This window comes from Diorhabda carinulata, chromosome 4 (genome assembly GCF_026250575.1).
Source record: "Diorhabda carinulata isolate Delta chromosome 4, icDioCari1.1, whole genome shotgun sequence".
In the NCBI taxonomy this organism is placed as follows: Eukaryota; Metazoa; Arthropoda; class Insecta; order Coleoptera; family Chrysomelidae; genus Diorhabda; species Diorhabda carinulata.
Genome location: NC_079463.1, coordinates 13,808,195 through 13,823,587, shown reverse-complemented (window position 1 = coordinate 13,823,587; position 15,393 = coordinate 13,808,195). Strand labels below are relative to the sequence as shown.

General features: G+C 34.6%; 2 protein-coding genes across 3 annotated transcripts in view; one reads left to right on the top strand and one right to left on the bottom strand.

The window, feature by feature from the left end:
* Positions 1-15,393, bottom strand: part of LOC130892243 (alpha-1,3-mannosyl-glycoprotein 4-beta-N-acetylglucosaminyltransferase B) — a 65,182-nt gene that overhangs the window by 5,462 nt on the left and 44,327 nt on the right. For both annotated transcript variants that reach the window (XM_057797505.1, XM_057797504.1), the window contains 3 exons: positions 14,731-14,924; positions 13,700-13,833; positions 5,038-5,153 (listed from right to left, as the gene is read on the bottom strand). In XM_057797505.1, coding sequence (XP_057653488.1) covers positions 5,038-5,153; positions 13,700-13,833; positions 14,731-14,924 — 444 coding nt within the window. The remainder of the gene's footprint in view (positions 1-5,037; positions 5,154-13,699; positions 13,834-14,730; positions 14,925-15,393) is intronic.
* Positions 5,828-9,408, top strand: LOC130892244 (uncharacterized). The gene is made up of 2 exons (XM_057797506.1): positions 5,828-6,148; positions 9,198-9,408. The coding sequence occupies exons 1-2, from the start codon at positions 5,926-5,928 to the stop codon at positions 9,389-9,391; spliced, it is 417 nt and encodes a 138-aa protein (XP_057653489.1). The 5' UTR covers positions 5,828-5,925; the 3' UTR covers positions 9,392-9,408.

Here is a 15,393-nt window from a genome sequence, read left to right as displayed (position 1 = left end):
GTTTTCGTTTCGCAGACTGTTATTGTCACGCATGTAGCCAAAGTAAGGTAATGCCTGGGCCGTATGTGTTTAATTCACGTGTACACGTTTAAGCTCTTTCCTCGTGTGTTTTTACTAGTTCAAGCAAAAAGCCGAAAACTGTGAGTGTCTCTGTTGGAAAGAAAGGAAATGTTGAGCGTCATTTCAAGACAGGTCACAGTGAAATTGAAAAAGATTATCCGCTGAATTCAGCTCTGAGAAAAGAGAAGGTGATGTAGTTAAAATCTCAGCTAAATGCAGAAAAGTCAACTTTTTTTGAAACACTAGACAAGAACAAGACAACTACCGAGGCGTCATTTCGGGTTTCCAAGGTTATCACTCAACATAGGAAACCGTACAAAGATGGTCAGTTGATTAAAACTGCATTTTTAGAAGCTGCAGATACAATCCGTTCAGCTTTCTGCTAATACAATGATGCGAAGAGCTGGAGCTATGAGTTCTGATTTAGTTTCAAAGCTTAAAACTGATTTTGATCGTTGTAGTTATTTTTCCTTAAAAGATCGGGGTGAGCATCTCACCGAACTGGAAGATCCCACATGACTTCAAGATTTTTCCTTTCTTACTGATATAACTGAAAAGTTGGATGGCTTGCAGCTTCAAGGCAAAAATAAGAACATCGGTGGAATGATTTCATATGTAACATCATTCTGATAAAAGCTCAAGCTGTGGGAAAAGAATATAACCCAGTTTAAATACAAGCACTTTCCTAGTCTGAAACAGATCGTTGATAATCAAAATCCTCAACAACACCCCAGCAATAAACAAGAATAAGTGGAAATTCTATCAGACTTAAGACAACAATTTAATCGACGATTCCAAGATTTTAAAAGCATGTTGATTATGGCACAGTCAACTCTCCCTTTGTAGAAATCGATGCAGAAGATTTTTCAGCTTGTGTTGTAAAGCATTTTGGTGGAGATCAGGCTGCCGTTGAAATAGAAGTTGTTGATTTTCAGAATGACCTGAACCTAAAATCCTTCTCTACCCCTGAAAATGTATGGCCTCTAGTCCCCAAAGAAAAGTATCCAATTATGGTATAAGTTGCATTGAGATGGAAAGCTATGTTCAGTTCTACATACTTGTGTGAAGCATCTGTTTCAAGTATGAAATTCATAAAAAACAAATACATAAACAGACTGACTGATGAACATTTGGACAACTGCATCAATATGGCGGCTACAACATATTCTCCAAACTTCAAAAAAATAGTAGATGAGCGAAAAGAGTCCCACTCCTCTCATTGAAATGACCTTTTTTTGTTACACTTCCTATATATTTTGATTAATACTAAAAATAAATGTTTGTAATAAACTGGTTTAAATTCTATTTTTTGTACTTTCTTTGGCTCAATATCCTAGCTCACTAAAAGGTTTAGTGTGAAAAATGCTAGAATGGCTCACTAACTCAAAAGTTTGGCGACCACTGCTTTAGAGTATATCAAGTCTCCAAGTCCATAAAATGGTAGTTCGTATTTATTTGTTCGATTAAAAACCTCTCTCAATGTTGAAATTTGATCTATTGTAGTGCACCTTGTTCTCTTTTGAATTTTGTTATCTGTTGCTAAGTATTATATTTCTCAATTTTATTTGTGTCATGATATTCACATAATAATTATATTATATTATATTATATTGTATTATATTTTAAAAAGATACCGGACTCCATTTTTCGTTAATACTTAGTGCAGTCCATCAGTTCTTAGCCTCATATAGGAAATAGAGTGAGTTCGCAAAAATCTTTATCTACGCGACAGTTGTAAGTTTCAATGCTCCAGTTCACATTGCTAACGAGGCTACTGTACACAAATGTCGCTTCATAGAGATTGACCATCCACCATATAACTCTGATCTGATCCTGCACAACTATTTTTTGTTCGTAAAGTTGAAGGCCGACTTAAAGGACAAAAGATTAAACGGCGACGATGAAATTGAACAAGTGGTGTACAAGCATTTTGATTCTAAAGATACATCATATTATTCTAGCGTTGTAGAAGCTTTAGTGGGACGTTTTGAAAAGTGTGTGGAAATAAGGGGAGAATATATTAAAAAATAATAACATTTCATCACATTTATGACCTTTCTTTCTATGTGCGGTTAAGAACTCAAGAACTGCACTACGTATGTAATGAAATAAACAATCAACAAAATTTTCTTTGAAGTAATCTGTCTGGTACTTGAGAGACTTGGCAATAATTAGATCAATAGGGCCTTTGCTCTCTCAGTATTGTGTATCCTCCCAACTAAATAGCGGAGCTGTCGAAACGATGACTACCAGAGGTTGCCCACTGTACAAACTTTTTTTCCCAACTCTATAGCAAAAACTTAAATGCTAATCTGAGCAAGACAGCAAGACAGCAAGACCAATACTGACGACTTACCCAGGCAAAGACGCCGCTGCTCTACAGGTCCGATATCATGGGCCTTACGGCACGTAGACCGGTGACCGTAGACCAATACCAACAGACGCAATAATGACACCTCAATTATAACAATGGGTGAAGCCTCTAGTGGTCACTTTTTACCCAAAACAGCTGGACAGAGTTCAGTATATCGTGATTCTTGGTACCACACGGTTTAAGTCGGCATATATCTATATATCCTTAATGAATTGCAGGAGGTAGTAACTGGCTCCTATGACTGATAATAATAAGTGCTTGGAAGTACACAACACTGACAAGAAACAGTGGACGAGGGACTCTAAGCCTTCAATATTTAATAATGGAGCCATCTAGTATAACGAAAGCTCCTGGATGAATGGCTTCGCCGTAGCAGGCTTTTGCAAACGACAACTCAAAACAAACCGAATTTTCTCGCTTGTTAAAATCTGTTTCGTTTTCCCAGCCGAAAGTTTTTTAATGATAAAATGTGATCGGACGATACTTAGTTAAATATTCGGTTGTTAATTTTGTATAATCGTCAAACAGTAGTAATCAAACAGTGTTACAATTGGAATACCAATAAAAGCGGAGTGATGGAGGGATGTCTTTTATCATCCCTTTGTTCAAGCTTTAACCAGAGAACATATTTCGGGAGGCTTTATATGGTAAGACAGAGGGAGTAAAAATAGGAGGCGAAATAATAAACAACGTAAGTACACAGATGGTACTGACCTCCTTGCAGAAAACAAATTTGCAAATGCCGCTGGGCAAAGATGGGTATTAATATAAAAGTCAAGAAAAAAAATGGATGGATGCAGGTAGAATAAACATAAAAGAGCGAAGATTGAAAACTTTCACTATAGAAACCTCCTCAAGATCCCGTAGACTGCACATACCAGTAATGAAAAAGAGCTCAAACCGCTGAATAAAAATCCAGAACTCCTAAATTTCATGAAAACCAGAAAGGTAATTTAATTCGGGCATATAAATCGAGGTATCAAATATCACGTCCCTCACCTGATCATTCAGGGAAAGGTTGAGGACAGGAAATGGATAGGTCGCAAAAAGCTATCGTAGCTACGAAATATAAAAAATTGGACCGGACTGGGAGTAGAACAACTATTCCGAATAGAGACATATAGAGACCATTTCAACCAAATTTTCATGGAAATAGCCCACGCTTGAATACAGGCATGGCATCAAACGGAGGGAAGGATTTTGTGTTGTGGGGCTATATAAAAAAATAGATATACAAAAAACAACAGCAATTGGAATAATAGACAAGATGGGAGAAGTTTCTAATAATATTTACGTAAACAGTTTGAGAAAGGTAGTAAATTAATTTGAAAACCAAATACAAAGTTACACACACGTTGTAGATAAATACTTAGATATTTATTTCAATATTATTCCATTTAAATATTGCTATGGTTCATTTTTATTAAGTAATAACATTTGAAATGTCTCTTTGATGAATCAAATATAAGTTTTTTAAAGAATAAAATATCAATGAAACCCTTTAAAAATATTATAAAATAATAATTCTACTTTTTAACTCACCATATATGCAGATATTCATTGAAAGTTTTTGTTACAACTAACTTGAAAACTAGATAATAATTAAGCAACAAATTTGCATTAAGATAAAAAAATGCTGAATCAAAATGAATTTAGAAGAAGAAATTACAAAAGTGATTCGAAAAAGGATTATTGTAAATGTTCAAATTGATGCCGATCTTGATCAATGTATTTACGGCAACATTTCTCAACAGAGAGGCAAACCGGCGAAGCATATCAAGCTGTCCGCGAAGAGTTTCAATTTTTTTTCTCCAAAATGCACATTAAGGTTCTACCGCGCACATAGCTCGTAGTGCTGAATTGTTGTCCATTTGCCGACGTAAATCTTTGAGCATTTCCAGATAACTTGGGCCCGTCACGTGACTTTCAAAAAATTATGAGACCTTCCGCATGGATACCTGCCCATACACACACCCCAGGCAGGTTTAATTCTTCTTCAAGACGTGAGAATTCTAGTTGTTCCAGTACCGTTCAGCTTCATCAAACTACACAATGGAATGCTGCAATCATCCTGACTGCATCGGAGGTACTATTCGCGAAATTCCAATCTGCGATCGAAATAATCCCCGGGAAATCCATGGAGGAGACGCGGACGATAAACTAGTTAGTGCACGCTTTTCAACATTCTTCGTAAAAAACTGTTTCAATATTTTAGTTGTTAGTTGTTGTTATGGATACCCGTCGCCCAAAACGCGGCTCGTCGACAACAGAGTCCGTTTTTAAGAATGTCTGGTACATCTTCCACACTGTTGAACGATGGCAGTGGCGAGCTCAGAAATTGTTGTTGAAATTCGGTAAACACAGTTTCGTAATCCGCTTTAGAACGCAGATATGACGCAACAAAAAAACTCTTTCTTGAGCATGAGCTTGTGAGGATTATTAGTCAACTTAAAATAAATAGTCATTTATATACAGTGTTTGGTGAAAGTGCACATCAGAAAAAAGACAATTATGGTGGAAATTTAAATAGGAAAAAATATACTCATCCTGTAAATATTCACGCAGATAAAAAATAATTTATTATATCTAAATCTGTATCTTACCTCACTTAATATGGCCCAATTATCACTTTCGGAGTGTACATTTAATCGTATCGATTCTATCTTGCCGATACTAACATCTAAAGTACCTGTAGCTATGCCGGCACTATCAAATTTACCTACAATAATAAAAAATAAGTCAAATTTCCACATTTCTAAGAATTTCGGATACATCGTCAAATAAAGTCGACTGTAACTTTATTATTTTAAACGGAACACCCTAAATATTAATACATTTTTGGAATCTGCGTAAAATTTTAGTATACTTTTGTCTGAAAACTTTTTCCGAAAAATGCATACTTTTTGAGTTATTAATTTTTTTGTAAAAAAATTGACGGTTGCAGAACCTTATAAATTATTTTTTTAGCAAGATATGAAAATGGTTTCTGTTCGGTTGCTTTAAGAGAGATCAGACATATTTGAATCTATTTTGAAAAATGTTTTCAAGTGTTCAAAGCTTAATTAGATATTTATGAGGTTAAAATTTGAACACTTTTTATACATACCCTGTATAAAAAAAATTAAGGTAAACTGTAGTGGTAGTATAAACAGTGTGTCAGTATAAAAAATATTCAATAATTCATTCATAATAAAATATAGGGTGCGAATAAAATAATATTGGAACTATTCACTGTTATGTATTAAAGCTATAGATCATTTGGTTCAAACATCAAACTTATTGAGTTGAGGAACGTTCCAATAAAAACCGTCAACTAAATACGGTCACATCTCTACCACTAGTCAACGCAGTGTGAGCTCGAATTGAAAGCGTTCACCGTTGCCAAATAGCATTCTAAAAATATACAGAATAAACAAAGCTGTGTTTTATTATCTTTTAAAGTTTCGTTGAAAATTAAATTTGAGCGATAAATAGAAAATATTGTGAAAATTATGAAATTTGATCCAGAACTATTATTCGAATGTTTAATATTTATCAACGCTCACTACTATCCAGTGTTTGCAGTTAGCGAAATGTCCATGTTAGTTGCCAAATATCTTAGTGATAAAAAAGATACTCCGAATTTAGATCAAGATGCAGTTGTCTGTTTAACGAGGCACGTTTGTGAATTGATGAAATTAGTTTTGTTCCAAAGATTTAAATATTCTCATAAGAGTGAGTATATAACGATTTTTTATATCACTGTAATTTCCAAACTATAGTCTATTTTCATTGACAAGAGAGTAATAAATCCTAATTTCTAAGCAAAACTTGGTACAGTTAAATTGATACAATTGTATCGGAGCTATATAAGTTTTCGGTCTTTTTTTCGTCTTTTGTAACCATAAGCAGTATAGAACAATAAAAAAATGTTAGATAGACCAAAATCTCTGGGTACAAAATATTTCATAGCCGTATCATACAATTTTTTCAATAAGTACTATTTGCCAATAAAATTTAGGAATTGTGTTTTATTTTATCCCAACAAATTTCACAGAAAATACGATTTTAGGTTTTTCCATTTAGAAATAAGACCCAAGTTGTGTATTCTTAAAAGTTTAGTTGCAATGTGCATTATTGTGAATTCTAGTGTAATTATGGAAAAATTTGGAAGCGTTCTTTAGTTTCAGTTAATGGAAAAACATTAATATTCATTTATTTTACATCATTTACCGGCAAATATTTATGGTGGAGAAAAGAATTGTATTCTTTGTTTTTCTTCTAATGAAGAGATTAAAAAAAAAAATTAAATTGACCAAATTGCAAAATATCGTGAAATGACAGTGGTTAGATCACCAAGAAGATATAAGTAGGTTAGTTAGGTGAAAAAATAAATGTACATTCAATATATTCATACAAAAATACTTGAAGTATAAACTCAATAAAAATATCAAATTAAAAAAAGTGATACGCCTATTACGAATGTTTTAATATTTTAACTGTCTATAGACACAAAAATAGACTATAGACGTAGATATTTTATTCCTAAAGTGATGTTTGTAGAAGGAAATTGTTGAAGATTGCATACATAAACGCTTATTTAGGGTATAGGGTAGGTAGGCGGCTTAGCAGAAGAGTGATATTTCAGAGATTGACAATAGTTTTGCTATGATTATATTATTAGTTTACGCCATGTTTCAGACGTCATATGTGAAAATTTCACATAAATTTGACATATGGGTTAGTTCTAGTATTCATATATAAAGAAAACTGTTTTCCTTTATACGTAAATATGAAAAAATAAGAATATCCAATGTAAAGTCAAAATTTTTTACGTGGAAAAACAATGAAAGAAAACGAGTAATAGTTACGTAAATATTATTCTAAAAGTGTCGATATCAACACAGATGATGCTCAATTTTTACCAATTGGTCGCTTAGTTTCTGAACTATTTTTCTGAAAATGAAAAAATTGAGTATCGATCTGTCATTAAATGTTTGTTTATAAATGTAATACACCTAAGAAATTGGAAGAGGAAATAGATTCTGTGTACAAACACCGTTTCTTAGGTCAGAAACTGTTCATACAACCCTCGTAGTTAATAAACTCCGAGCCCTTGTACTTAGAGATCGTCGAATAAAAGTAGGTCTGTTTTTTGTCATGTTTAATTCCAAATATTTAACCTCATCCTGAGATCTTCTTGAGACGCTGGAGCTCCAACTCCACACTATTTCGATGATCTATCATTTTATCGATATGATCTCTCCGACCTCACCTCATCTCTCACCATATCTTCAATGCTGGTTCTTCTCTTACATACTGACTTCTCATTCAATCTATAAAGCTCCCTTAATTATTGTTACCGTTTTCATGTCAGTCATCCTTATTATTTTTTTATTTGTTTTATAAATTCTCATCCTGCTCGTTGTATATCATTATCCACATAATGTTCGCTAACGATAAAATATTGATGGCCAATCATTCTAAGGAATTACAGCAACAAATAAATGGAAGAAGCAAGATCATAATTAAACGCTACTCTACACCAAGAAGAAAAGAACGTTCGACCAATGCGTACTACCCGTCGAAAGACATGGATACGAAAAACGAAAACTCCAGATAATACATGAAACTATGGAGTAACGCATGCTCTTTAGTGGGAATGTGCAGGACATTTGACGAGAAGAACTGACAATAGATGAACCACACGAATCACGCATTAGTATCCAAGAAACAGATCTAGAAGAATACCTAACTTAAGGAGGAACCATGATCTTAGAAAATTGGTCTGAACAACATAGGGCTCAACGTATAACAGTAGACAAATATGGAAAATGTACAAAATGAACAACCATATGCGATACTTCGTTCAATAATAAAATATTCATTTTAAAATTTTTATTTTAAAAAATGTAATTTTTTGCCTTTGTTCCATTCTGTGTTAAAATTTTAAGCTTTTACAAATAATTCTTCATTTGACCGAATAAGTTTAGAGAAATGTTGATAGGAATAGAGTTAAAAACTCGTTTTTAATTGTTTCTGTCGAATTATGTGGTTGTTGATTTTACTTTTACAGTTTACCATTTAAGATCATTTTATTATTTTCTTTTTTGCTTCTCTATCACATTACTGTTTCACTACATCTTCTCTTTCAAGATGAGTTCTTAGACAGATATAATAATATTATAAATCAGAATTGTTTCTAGCATTTCCAGTTTATCTGTGAAATATATTGTCTCACTATATCCTTAATCTTTTTAGATCTCCTTAATGTCTGTTTACTTTCTATGTAAACTATAAATAGCATCTCCATTAAATATCCTAGTCTTTTACCATTCTGTATCTATTTATCATAGATATATGAGTAATTCTCTATTTTAAGAATCGTTTTTAATTCCCCTTTGGTATCCTTTATGATCTTCATTATTGTGACTCTTTCTTCTATTATGTTGTTGTTATTTTATTTGTACTATCCCAACGAACAACATTCATTTCTTCAGCATGTCCATTGGAGATTATCTTTAATATATAGAAGTATACTGAAGACATCTTTGGTAATACTGCAACTGCAATAAGTAAAAGCTGTAAGAATATATATTTATTTAAAAGGTGTCTAGGAAGAAACTGATTATCTATTTACTAGATAAAAATTCAGCAGAGATTTATTTGATTGAAATGTATGTAATGAAAACAGCCATAATTATACCTGACCCTAATGTTCAACTTATTATGACCCTCAATTATTATATTACTATATTTTTAATGCCAATTGTGTTTATTTTAGAGTTTATAACGTTTTTTTCGTTGTTTCTGACCTTACTGACATGCGGCACAATATATTACAACATGCAAGTCCAGCAACCAGTGCTAAGGTTAGAAATTGTACTAAGTTGCCTAACCACATTGATGATAGGAAGCGAACTAATATGTGGAGTGTGGTTTTTATTGCCTTGTTATAAAAAAGTTGAATATTTCTAATAAAATGTTTAAATTCATATTTATTTTATTTCTCGCCATATTCATAATAGATAAAAGTAAAACTTGACCTAACTACTATAACGCTCTTTCGTCACTACGTGTCGGTTTGACGCTCACCTGGGCGCCAGTTTTTTATCGCGGTATGCTCCACTTGCTCCGGGCAGCGTCAGTGAAGAAAATAAAATGTTCCAGGGGTCAATATAGAGATGAAGAATACGCTGAAGCCAGTTGAGTTGGTGTCTTGGGTATTTGCTGCTAGTTTTACTTACAAAACTTTTGAGGTAAGGAGTAGTATAAGAGAGTGGAACAGCACAATTTCTTATATTTAAAACTGGGTTTCTCCCACTTAATTTCAGGCGGACTGGCACAGACATCCTAACGGACTACCAATCCGCTGGATCTGCGCGGATTCCGATTGGGATTACCTACAACGATATTCCTTGGTGGGCTTTTTATTTCCATGAGGACGACGGAACGATTTCCTTTTTACACACACACACACACGTGCGCGTGAGAAATCCCGTCCCTGTAAGCATCCACCCCCGGATAAATCCACGGGTAGGTGCGAAGGACATTCCACCAAACCCCTGTCTTTTCGACACGCAGTTTCGCGCGTAGACTCATTCCTCTCCCCTGAGTTCTATGGAAGATTATGGGATGTCATATCTTTTTGTTAAGAGTTTACCTTGTTGGCTATACACTCTTGGCTTCTTTTTTGGACGTCTTAATGTGTGTGTTTCGCTGCCTCGGGTAAACCTTTTCCAACCCTCGCCTTCTCTATAGCTGTCCCCGATGGGTTACCTCGGTGAACCTAGAATCTTGTAAAATATTTTTTTTCTGTTTTTTGTGTTTTTCAAAACTAACCTAACTTAACCTAATGATCTTGTTGTCCTCCGTTTCACTTTACCGATGAGTATTGCTATGAATGTCTGCATGTTGGGGCGTTCCTTGTCCTGTTGTTTTCTTAGCAGCTAGTGCATAGCTGCCCCCTGCTTGAGTGGTGTTCAGGGCGGGTTTGTTTTCCGTCTTCTTTGGGTATTTCGGGCACCGCCAGTAGTTGGCAGGGTGCTCTCCTTCACAGTTCCTAGAGTTTGGTTTTTCTGTCTTGTTCAGTGAGCAGTCCGCCGCTCTGTGAGCTCCCGCGCATCTCACGCAGAGCACGTCCATGTTGAACGTGCTTTGTCCGTAGTGGAATCCTCCGCATCTGTAACATTGTAAAGATCCGTCATGCCTTTTTTGTTCTACCACACTTATTTTGGTGTGGCATAGGTATCTCAGCTTCTTGTATGCTTGTTCCTCTGCCGGCTCGATCACTACCATGTATATCGGTAGTAATTTTCGGGTGTTGTCCTTGTTTCTTTGAGTACGGCTCGTTAGTTGTCATAGTCTTTTTTGTATTAATCCATTTTTCCTCAGCTCTGCCTCTACTTCCGACGTGGGGGTGTTTACAGCCAGTCCTTTTATGACTAGCTTCCTCTCTTTTTCTTCCTTGAATAGGTACGTATAGGAGCATCTTCATTCTGTTAACTTCCCTATTAGACTGGATAACATCTCTTTTATTGCTCTTCACTCTCTAGCATTGTGAAAGGTGGGGTCGCCTTAGCTACTGTTCCTTGAGTTTTGGAGCGAGAATACAATCCTTGTAAACAGCAATTTCGGGAGAGAACTATATTTTAGATCAATATATTTCTGTTTATACGTACTCGATAAAGAATTACATTTTTACGTGGAAAAAGAATGGAGATATGAATTTACATTTAAAGTTGGTAGTATCATTGCTTTCACGGTTTAGAAAAATAGTAACTTTGTTCCACTACAATATAATCCTTGGAATCGCTATCGTAATAACGAAAATAGCACAAAATTCAACTGGAGACTGGTTTTTCAACCTAAGAGTCTGTCTCCATGCTGTAGGCAACACGGACGATCCTTAATGCCACTGGTGCAAGAAGAAGAAAAAAAATTTACGTTACTGGTGAGAGTCTAGCACTCCCACGTGTGAGGTTCAGGGACATGGACGAGACTTATAGTGAAAGAACTGTTCTACAAGAAATAGGACGGTCTATCTAACCTAATTTGTCAAACGGTCCTTTGATGTCACTAATTACATGTGATCATTGTTGTTATTAGTATCACCTAGATGAAAGCTCTGATAGGATGGGTATACGTCTGCTTGATATAATTTGTGACGTCACAAAATTACATTCTGTGAGGTTAATGAAAGTAAACCGTCTTATTCATTGCGGAAGAGTCCTTGGGGCACAACGAATCTATTAGTAAACTATTTGCACAACAGCTATGACTATTGAAAAGAGAAAAATTTTGATTTCTTTTCATGAACATCTCTATTAACACAATCACCATTATTTCTCACAGAATATAGTTTTTTCTATAATAAGTCTGTCAAGAATACATTTTTAAAAATATATAACAGAGCGATTTGAAGGAAAAGTAAATTTCCAAATGTTGGCAACACTTTTACTGCTGAGATAATATTATTAGCCTTCGGTATGTTTTTAATGTCAGCTGTTAAAACAATTATTGTCAATAATAGTTAATGAAGTTAATATTTCAACAGAACGCAATATATAAAGCTACCTGAAAGGTAGATGCCGCGATTGTCAAATGATAATCAAAAGTTCGTTTCATTAAAATTTCAAACGTCGATATGTCACAATACATGAAATGTTGTTATGTACATCATAAACAATAATATATTGGAAATAATGAACTTTACCCAAGAAACGTGTTAATCAAATATTGTGTTTGATTAATAAGTTCATGGTAGGTAACAAAAGATTCAGATACAAGTGCGACTAATACTAAAGTTTTCACCAAAGGGCGCTCTACTGACATTTTCTTTAAAAAAAATAAGTAATAAGTTGATGGTGTTAACTTATACCAATCGTTGAGTTTGCATTAAATTGTACTTCGGATTAAGTTTAAACCTCTTCTAGTTTGTCCTCAATATTTCAGCAAAAATAGTAGTTAGAATGTTGTATTCAGCAGCAGTGAACGAATGAAATAGGCTATGAACATCTTTTAACAGTCAAAGTTACCAGAAGTGGATATAATCTCCTCATCCCTTCATGAAAAGAGGTAATAAGAAATCCTACCACAGTTTATCAGCCTTATTGGGAGCTATCTAGAGCTTTAATATAGACCAGAGCTTCATACCAAAGTAGAAAAAAGGGACACCATATACTCCCAGTCCTTCAGACCAATCAGCATAACTTCATTTCGACGATAACATATGATGCGACAGGAATAGATGGCAGATTTACGTCACAATTACTAGCTACTATAACTGCCAAAATGGAAGAAGGTCAAGACACAATTAGTATTACCACAACAAGGGGGAGTTATGTCCCCATTTATGTGGAGCCTGGTAGTAAACTAACTCGGGGTGAAACCTCAACATACCTTGTGAGAGATATGCCGACGACATAGTCATTTATAGAAGAAGGAGTTTTGAGAATATATTCTTCGACTTAATTCAAAGATGACTGAATTATACAAGAAGGTGGAGTCGATCGGTGAGACTAAATGTCAAACCGAACAAAACCTACTAACTAAAGAAAAAAAAATCAATCTCAAGTCTATCAATTTAACGTATTATAATTTAGTGAGAAACAGATGAGATATATTTGGGACTCACACTAGATAGTGACCTATTCTGAACCAAATACGCAAATGAAATAACCAGTAGAGACAGAAAAACCTCGATGGTGTGCAGGAACTTTGCATGATAGTGAGACTCATCATCACTAATGAGGTCGTGGTCTGGGGCAATAGAAATCATTTGAGTACCACGAGAGTCATTCTCTCAGGTAGGAAGACTGGGCTGCATATGTACAGCCGGGGCAATGAGAACATGCCCAACGGCACTAGAAGTGATTCCATTACTCATTATTGGAAATCATGGTGAAAGAAGCCTCACTCGGAACGTTATACGAGGTATCAGTAGGGATAAACTGAAACCTTTAGCAAACAATAATTAAATGTGAGATATGCGTCATATATACTGAAAAAGTTTTGCTTTGTGAAAAACTGCATCTCACAACTAAGCTGTAGAAGCAAATGGAATCAAAGTGCCATACTATAAACTAACAGAAATGGTATATGGTTGATTCCAAAACATTATACAGAAATAGAGTTTACGTGCCCTCAACCAAACACTCTGAAAACTTGAGTCGCACCCTGATTTACCACATACATACTTATATTGGTTCTATGCCAGTCACTCACTTCAATATATTGAAAAACTGAAAGCCAGTTGTATAACTTCTGGTTATAATGAGTACTTACCCACAATCAGAAAACCATCTAGTGTTACATTAGATATATTCGTATTTAAAATCGGTTGCAGTGGTTTAACTTCTACAGTCGTATTGTAAAACTTATCGGTAGGATGTTCTGCATTCCCGCTACGGAAATAAAATCTAAAAGAGAACAAAATAAATTCAATATTAACTTTCATTATATGGTTTGAACAATTCCGTTTGAATTACAATTTATAAGCTCCTTTCAATATTTGCCGTCGATTACTCCACCACCTTGTTAGTACTGAATATAAATTCGCCAACATACCCCTCCACAAAAAAATCTATAGTGACGCCATCTCTCCGAAAAGAGAAGAGCTAGAGGAAAATGACAGTCGACAAACATTTATATGAGAAAATATAAGTAGAACAAAAATAATAATGAATGTCAATCATTGAAGAATGTTTGACTATTTGTAACAGGCAGAACGTGATCTTAAGCTGCTCCATCGAAGTTGTTTTTTTTTCGAAATGACACGGAAACTAAGCGCCAAAGTTACCAAATGATCTAAGACAAAAAAAGAGATTACATAAGAAGGTCGATAGCTAAAACGACACTCATTTGTTTCTTCGAGGTTCTATAAGAATTTCCTTTTACCTGGATGAACCGTTAATCTAGTGGTCTATTGCGAGGTCTTTGATAGATTTCGGAAAAGGTTCGCGACTACACATCGCGATTAATTGAATATTGCATTACGAAAATCCTCGTTGAGTGCGACGCAATTGTTAGCATCCTCAAAGATTCCAGTATTACAACAGCCACCCGATCCGCCGGATCTATCACCCCGTGACGTTATTTCTCTTCTCTAAAACCGAGAACGTCGTATGAGGAACGTTTTTTTGAATCAATTGAGGACGTATAAATAAGTTTAATTAGAGTGACTCGGAGTTAAATAACTTCATTGGATTCGGTGTATTACTGTGGATAAAAAGTACTTGGAAGGTGACCATGTCATTTTATTATAAAGATATAATATAATAATATATGAATTGTCAATTTTCTTTTATATAAAGTACCTTTTTAAAGCCGTTGGTGTTGTTAACTTAAACACAAGTTGATCTCCGGGTTGTGGTAGCAAACCCCAAAAAAATGTTTCACCAAGATAAGCTCGCTTCAATGTATACTGTTTATAGTGTTTTATTCCAGACGTTACTTCAGCTGATGGATTGTTATGAGGAAAGAATAGAGCTACTTTTCCAAATTGTTTATCCTAAAAATATAGTATATTAAAAAACAGGTGACTATTCAATCCAGCAAGTGTTCCAAATTCGGACAAGCGAGTAATGCAACGAACGAATGCTGGAATGGTCTCCTGTTACGAATGTTTTATTGTTGTTATACAATCTTAATTAGGTTGAAATTCATTTTTTTATGTTAAAGTTGTCAGTACTGCTGCAATTGTGTGTAACAACTTATTGTGTTAGCTATAGAAAAGTGGTAAAATTTTATAATTGGCAGTCAATTCAAGATATATGTAACAATTTGCAAATTAAATCAATCAAATTGGATTGTGTGGAAATTTCAAATTAAAGTAGTTTTGACGGCCAAAGGTTTATTCGTAATTACCTGTGGAAATGAGAACAGGATGAAGATGAAATAACAAAATGGGTATTAACAGACGCACGTGCTCAAGAAGTTCGTGTCGTAAGAGTGAAGGACGAAATTATTACATTTATTAT